Raw genomic sequence first — 7,588 nt, forward strand, 5'->3', positions numbered from 1 at the left:
CAAAACAAAGATTTTGCTCCTTTCAAATAGATTAAATTATTTCTTGGGAACATTACAGGCATTCCCCCCTTCTAAGAAAAGAACTTGAAATTTAGCAGAAGGGTGCCATTTCCTTTGGAGACTGGACTCTGCCCACCTTTGTTTGCCCAATTTTACACAAATTATAAATCTACAGAAAACATCAGTTTGTATGTGCTCAGTAGAGATTTCTTTGATTCTGGCAGTTAAAATTTTTGCAGATTTTGCCCTCACAGACTGCACATGCGCAATCCCCGAAAGTGACTGAACATGCTCCATCATCTCACGGCTTCTACAAGTGACTGGACTATGCATGTGCCAACCCCATAGAATAAGCAAGCATGCTGCATCCCCTCACAGCTCCTAGCGCTGACCAAACTGCACATCCTCCATCCACTTCAGGGCTATGAGAGCGCAGGATTTTCCCTGTGACTGCTGCTCCAGGGCAGGGGCCGGTCACTTGAAACAAGAGCAGGAAGTCAGTCTCTCCTGCGCTCTCAATGATCCTCCTGCTGGCACCCACGCAATGTAGAAGAGGGAGTCATCCAATTCGAATGCAGAGAGGATAAAGAAACATTATTAAGGCTGTAAAATCAAGTACTCAAAAATTAAGAAAAGCCAGAATCAAGGTTATCAGCACAGTTTTACTTTACTTAACACTCCTAGCATATAAGCATTATGGTACAGCTCAACTGCATAGCAGTGTACAAGATGAAGTGCTCAACAAGCGACTGTTCTCTGCATCAATTGACCTGTGTATGTGGTACAAGTATGTCCCAACTGACTTGAGCCACGCTTAACCACCTTTGTCATCATCTCTCTCCTCACAACGCTCTACCTAATACTTCACATATCCTCCAAATTCTGGAGGTCCTTTAACTATATAAACCTGACTTGGCCCCGATTATGTCCATTACTTATGCAGTCAATGTGCATCCTGAGGGGAAAAAATATACATATAAATAGTGTGGATCCTAAAGACTGTATCATAATGCACAGAAAGCTGGGAGGAAAAGCAAATCTGCACAGTTAATTCTGGCATTTCCTAATATTTAAGTGTTTAATTCTTGACTTTTCAACTTTAATATGTTCTTTAAAAAAAAGGAATATCTGGGCTCTCACATACAACATTGWAAAATGTCTGTTGTTAGTCAGCATACCACTGTTTCAAAGTAAATCTGTATTTTGGGGCAAGGAGCCCAATTCTACTTTGTAACTACACAGGACAAAGGATAAAGATTTGTTTCAAAACAGTATGCTTCTCAGAAAAATCTCACTTTCAAACATATGCATCTACATCATAGCTGAGTTTATTATTCTGCTGAAGTATCACGTGCATAATTTCTTTCTTATATGTTAACACTTCAGCGTGATGCTGACACAAGGAAGTTAGCACCACAGTGCAGTGGACTCTCTGCTCGGGATAAAACATTAAAAGATAAAAACTGTACACCAGAAAACACACGTAAGTCTATTACTGAAGACAACAGGGGTTTGAAAATAATCTCCATACCATAGCCAACAAACTCCCCTTCTCCTGTACCCTATCATTTCATTACAGTTTTAATTCACTGCTATGAAACAGTGTAGCCTGAAAAGTTTTGTGCCTGCACTCAGTCCAAATTAAACTCTAGTGGAAACAAATTTTACTTAGTACTGTTTTGAAATAATTTCATTTTTTCCATGCTGTAATCAAAATAAAGTGTTTAAAATTCAAGTTACCTATTTCTAAGTGGTAAGTAAAAATTACTAATACCAAATTTGACCTAGCAAAACACTCAATGTTTTTCAGAAGTATCATTTTGTTTTCAGATGTTTCCAAATGTAGAAATTCTTTCCAAATAACTAAGAAAGCATAATCTCCAGAACTTCTTCCATGTTACAATGACCAGAAAAGCTTGAAAAAGATTCTTTACTTACACAGAGTAAAGTAACTTTAAAAACTGAACAATAACCTCTCCAAGGAACCGCTACCAACGTAAATGCATGCATGCTACTGATCTCATATTTTGTAAACAGTAAATCACAAGTTGGATTTGCTTTTCCCACATTTAGAAAACATTCACAACTGAAAAAAAAATGTATCAAAGGCCTACTGTATATCTATCAAGATATCACCACTTAATTAAGTCACATTAGGAATATACATAATTGCCTCACTGAAGTGCAATATGATGAAATAAAGACACAAAGTTGTTTGACTTAAGAATCATATACACATTGAAAACGAAAACATAAAATTTCTTTTTACCTATGGTTTTGTTTTCAGAGAATGCCGGAGGAGAGTTTGCGTCCTCAGATTCTTCCGATGAGTGAGCCAAGAAGTCATGAAGTTTCTGCACCAATGTATTCAACTTGCTTTCACTGTTAAAATGCAAGTAAAACTTGAAGTTACCTATACATCTCAAGCTAATTTAGCAAGCCTGAAAGAAACGATGCTGATTCTCAATACATACCTACAGAGGAAACTCAATTATTACCTGAACATTTGTTTCCAAAGGGGATATCAAATTAAATATAAAATACACAATTTTATTAAACTCTGAGTTAAATACAGGTGCAACTTTTTTGACAAAATATGAAATAGGAAAATAGGAAATAGGAAAATAGGAAATAGAAATAGGACTCCGTTAACAAAAAAAAATAAAAAATCACATTTTAAACAACGTTCTTAACTAGATCAAACATGATGTACAAAAAAAAAAAATCAAGAAAATCTGAGTAGCAATGCTATCACACAAACTGAAAAATGAACTTTTAAGATTACACTTTGCCAGGAGCTGAACAGAAGAAGAAAGAAAATCTTATTATCAAAAATGTAACCTCTGCGGATATAAAACACTAAAAAGTCACCTCAAAGTTCACCTACAACCTAAAAAACAAACAGGTCTACTCAACATAACAGACCTATGTGCTTGTGTAAAGCTTATGTTAAATCAGCCATATACGTACTGTATATTCTGTGTATTTATTTTGTCAAAAAACAAAAGTGCAGGATCAGAACATTTCTTGATCTCTTTGTATTAGCATTCATGTTTACTGTATATACAGTATTACCCTGGGAGTTTTCAGTAGGCCATTTTATAGACTAGGAGAGAGTCTTCTATCTATACTCATTACTGTAAAAAAGCAACATTTCTATGTTTCTGTTAAAAAGGTATAATCTCTTTATAATCTACATGTTACTCCCTCTCATTTTATGTTGTTTTTTTTTCACTTTACCCAAAGCTTCTACTATTTCCCGAGACAACATGCCTTTTTTTAGGGGCAAGCACACTGACTGTGGCCAAAAGCAGTCATCCTCTTTCAGACATACCTGTACCAAAAGTGAACCCTCAGCTGCTTGTCACTGCTTCCCTCCTGGATGCAAGCAATTCTCTAAGATCGGCCAGCTGCAATGTCTGAGTCATCCTACTATGTCTGCTATTAGATACAATTTCTCAAACTGAAATACACTATCCTCTTCGTAAGTTAACTTTACAATAGCCAGTTAAAGGATATAAGCTTTTATCCTTTCCACTTTTTATCTCCCCATTACTTTCAAAATAGTCTTCTGATAACAAGAAAAATTAAGATTTCCTAGGCCCTATTTTACAATTTGAAGGGTCTTTTGAATATTTATCAGTGCAATCCATCACCTTTCCCCTCTCCCCTATTTTTCTGAACATACCAACTAATTTATTTGACTTTCAATTTAACTATTATTGCTAAGGAAAATCACCTGTTTCACAGAAAGGACATGCAGATGAGCTTTCCCCCAAATAATGTATGAAAGGGTATCATATTAATGCAAAGGACTATTTAAAACAGTGACAACAATTATATATGCAACAGTGCTAAATATTCATAAAAAAAATCTATTTCTTTCAGATAATCTCCTGAGATATTCAAAATAAAACAAAAGAGCATTTTGTCATGAAAATATTTTCTAGATGAGGAAAGCATAGGTTTTATTGGAGACTACATACATACCATCAAACACTAGAGCAACTCTGAAAGACAGTAACAAAGCCTGTTTTACTCTCAATYGTATCTTAAGAATTTTTCTCTCAATCTAAGAGTCTTTGCCTCTAATGGTTGGACTCATGCTGCYATACAACAGTCAGTCCCTAAACTTGTGCTTCCCTTTTGCTCATGAATGGAGGGCATATTTGGAAAACATTACAGAAGATGGTAATGATGCCTTTCAGTTTTTAACAGATTGCGTTCTCTACTTTAAAAAGCAGATTTAATGACAATTTATTCACATCAAGTTAAAAAAATTAAAGAGCTGCTCAGAATTATTTGATAATAAAAAATATACAAAGAGATTTTATTTCCTTTCCAGACGGTGTGAAGAACTAATACATATTTAGAAAGGCAACAAAAAGTACCCTTAAAAAAAAAAGGGCAGTTGAAATTCTGCTAATTTAGTACATAAACAACATATTTTGGTAATGAACTTTTAGAAAAGAAAATGGGAACTACAGATGAGTTATGACATTATTGTTCTCAGCATACAACAGAAATTCAGAACAGCGTGCATGCGCCTTTGTGACTAAGAATTCAGAACATCAGCTGCTACCATTTACTACCTCTTATCCTAACTGGCCTGGAATTACCATTTTCAGAGCAAAAAGTTTATGGTGACAAAAAACTACAAACTAATACTATGCAGTACCCTCAACTTGCTTTTCCTCTTGCTTGTTCAGCATTTTATACCACAGTCCCATACTAAAGAATACCAGGTCAAATGTAAGTAAAGGTGTTACACTTAATATACTTCACCACAAAGAAATTTTAATTTAGGGCAGTGCTTTACCTGATTTTTGTACAAAGCAATTTTTTATATATGATGCATTTATAGTTGGGAATATATCATCTGTAATCCTTTTAAAGCTTCTACTGCAAATTCTTTATTCTTTGTAATATATTAATAGACTCACCCACTATTAAATTGATCGCAATATATAAAATATGTATTATTTTCAAAAAACACAGGAGCCTAAAAATTCAGACACGTCAGAAGCACTACAGCAAGCTGTCTTCCTCTACCATTTAGCAACAGTCCCTACGCTATTTACTAGTGATTCCAGGCTTGCATGTTTCTAAGCAAACTGCTTCACCATCAGTCAGGAGCTTTTTTACCACTGTTTAGCCTAATTAGAATAGGAATGAAAAGAGAGGTGTCCTACTATTATTGCTTTGGCCATGAACCCGATTTGTGACCTTGGGAAGCTAGTTACTGTTATGATTAGTTCCATATCACGTAAGAATACAATTTCTTACCTAAATTCAGAGCAGTGCTATAATCTTAACCAGTAAAGGCCTGGCCTAACTTGGGGTAATCAAAATATGTACTAGGCAAACCTAAAATAGGTATAGGCTAAAAGACCCTACAGAGCTACAAAATAYAGTGAGAGGAAAAATTGTGGGGGTTTTGTCGTAATCTAGACATATTCCAAATTGTGCTAAAGCCCCCTGAATATAGAAAGTGGATGAAGGAACAGTCTCACAACACACTTAATTCAATCTGACTGTTGACCACAGCTCCCCTACTGCACGTGTTCACCTCATCACCTGTGTTACCCAATGATTGGGCTTCTCCATAATGAGTCAAATCATCTCGGACAAAATAAAATTTTAAGGAACAGTTTTCATTTGGATCCAACTTGCCACACATTCATGCAAGCGTCTGATCTGATGGCAGGTGAGGTACTGAAAATTCACAACCAGGGCATGGAAAAGAGCATGGAAAAGACTGTCCATTTTGGCCGCAAAAACAAGTCATATTGGATTATAGCTGGAAGAAACTCTTTATTGCATTCAATTTCTACTTTCTCCAGACACCTTGAAAATATAGGTGGGGAATGTTTCATCTACTGTCAACAACTAGAAGAATAGTTTTTAGACTTTTTCACACACACCCCCAAACAAATGAGTTTCCCATTCCTCTACAGAATTCCATCAGCTTTTAGACTGAACAAATACCCCTCATCTCAATTTCAAAACCTCCTGAAAGTCAGAGATGCAGGAGCTTCTGTCAGCTTATCTGTCTCAATTTGTTTTCAAATGTGCTTTTGTAAAATAAAGCTAAGACTGATGTAATTTCATTAAGCATACAATTTCAAAACTGGTAGTAAGCATACCTTTTCTTCAAAAATATGTAATTTCCTTTCATACTGCCTAAGTCTTGATATAGTCAGATCAGTATTCCATCATCTGCAAATCTTCAGGCAAGTTTTTCTTCAGGGGAGGAAAAGTATTAGTGACTTACCCAATTCAAAGATTTCAATTAAAATGGCAGAGACTACAGAGCCTTTTCCTATAAATTGTGTCAATGCTGTGGCTGAACACACATAAAAGAAATGGCTGAAGACCGTGGAAGAGAGTGAAAGATGATAAAATCTACAGCAAAAGTTGTTTACTTTCTGATCCCTACTCAGAAAAGGAGTGAACAAGCCTGCAATATTATAAGCAGCCTACTTCTATCAGAAAGAACATAACCAGAAAGTGAAGTCAGCCTATCATTTTTACATCAGTTGTACAAGTAAAAGTATGTTTTTATAAAAGTGTCAGAATAGACCACTGCTACCCTTTGTAGTGGTTGTTTTTAACTCATCAACAGTTCTCTAAGGACAAAGCAACATGATGTTGTATAGGTTAAACCAGATTAACATTTTGTAACCTATTCATATTGATATGAATAACTGGGATTCACACAGTTCAAGCTGGCATGAACCAGCTCTACTGCTAAAGGATGCAGGCCCTCAATGCCCGCAAACACACATACACCCGATCCCACATTCGCAGTTCTCTCCTTTCTCCTCCACTCCCTGTAGAAGGGTTTGTGTTCACCTATACATAGCTGACCCAGATTAAAAGTAGCCATTTCTTCCGCTGACCCTACATCAGTTCCCTGATCCACCTCACTGCTCACTGGTATGAACGTTTCTGCAAGCACAAAGAGGTAATAACAGGGTATTAATCAGTCTGAGTTGTGTGGCAGGACAGGACTGTAACTTCAGTGGCAGCAATATTCTATGTGAGCTTGAACTACTCATACAACAGCAAAAAACTAAGTTTTTCAGATAAGTGACACTATAAATTGTATCACATTAAACTTATTAAAATCAAATACAGCCTAGAAAATACCTGACTACTGAAGCTCTGTTTCAGAAGAGATGCAGGCATCTAGCAGTTCACTGAATTTGAAGATTCTGTGCTTATGGCTTCATTAACACAGACAGATTCACTCATTTATTTTGGTTAGAACCGACTTTAAATTCACAGGGGTTTAATCAAGGGATAGCTAGTAAGGTCTAAGTCACTTGATGATATGGATGAAATATYTTTTGAGCATAAGAACAGTAAAACAGGTTCAGGTGGATTAGAAAGAATTAATTTTTGCCAGAGACAAAAGGAGATTGAGAAAGAGATGGTTTAAAATTCACTAAGAGATGCTTACTAGTATTCTAGGGAGATTACACAATTTCTTTCTGCTGAGACGGTATCCAAACAACCATAACAGGATTCGGCTGAAAGTTACCATGCTTCACCAAAGGGTGAAAAATTCTTTGTTTTTTAATCC

At 35.9% G+C, this 7,588-nt stretch overlaps 1 protein-coding gene across 14 annotated transcripts in view; it reads right to left on the minus strand.

The window, feature by feature from the left end:
• The window catches only part of ATRX (ATRX, chromatin remodeler), a 95,116-nt gene that overhangs the window by 82,542 nt on the left and 4,986 nt on the right, over nt 1–7,588 (minus strand). For 3 of the 14 annotated variants that reach the window (XR_003256764.1, XR_003256762.1, XR_003256765.1), the window contains exons 1-2: nt 6,147–6,220; nt 2,270–2,382 (exon numbers count right to left, since the gene is read on the minus strand). Coding sequence is in view for 8 of the 14 variants with exons in the window: in XM_026086317.1 (XP_025942102.1) it covers nt 2,270–2,382; nt 6,147–6,178 (145 nt within the window). In the remaining 6 variants the exon portion in view is untranslated. Of the gene's footprint in view, nt 1–376; nt 531–2,269; nt 2,383–6,146; nt 6,223–7,465; nt 7,519–7,588 lie in introns of those variants that run through there. The other 11 variants (XM_026086317.1, XM_026086313.1, XM_026086312.1 and 8 more) reach the window with 7 other exon arrangements.

This window comes from Apteryx rowi, unplaced genomic scaffold (genome assembly GCF_003343035.1).
Source record: "Apteryx rowi isolate R43461 unplaced genomic scaffold, aptRow1 scaffold_69, whole genome shotgun sequence".
Classification (NCBI taxonomy): Eukaryota; Metazoa; Chordata; class Aves; order Apterygiformes; family Apterygidae; genus Apteryx; species Apteryx rowi.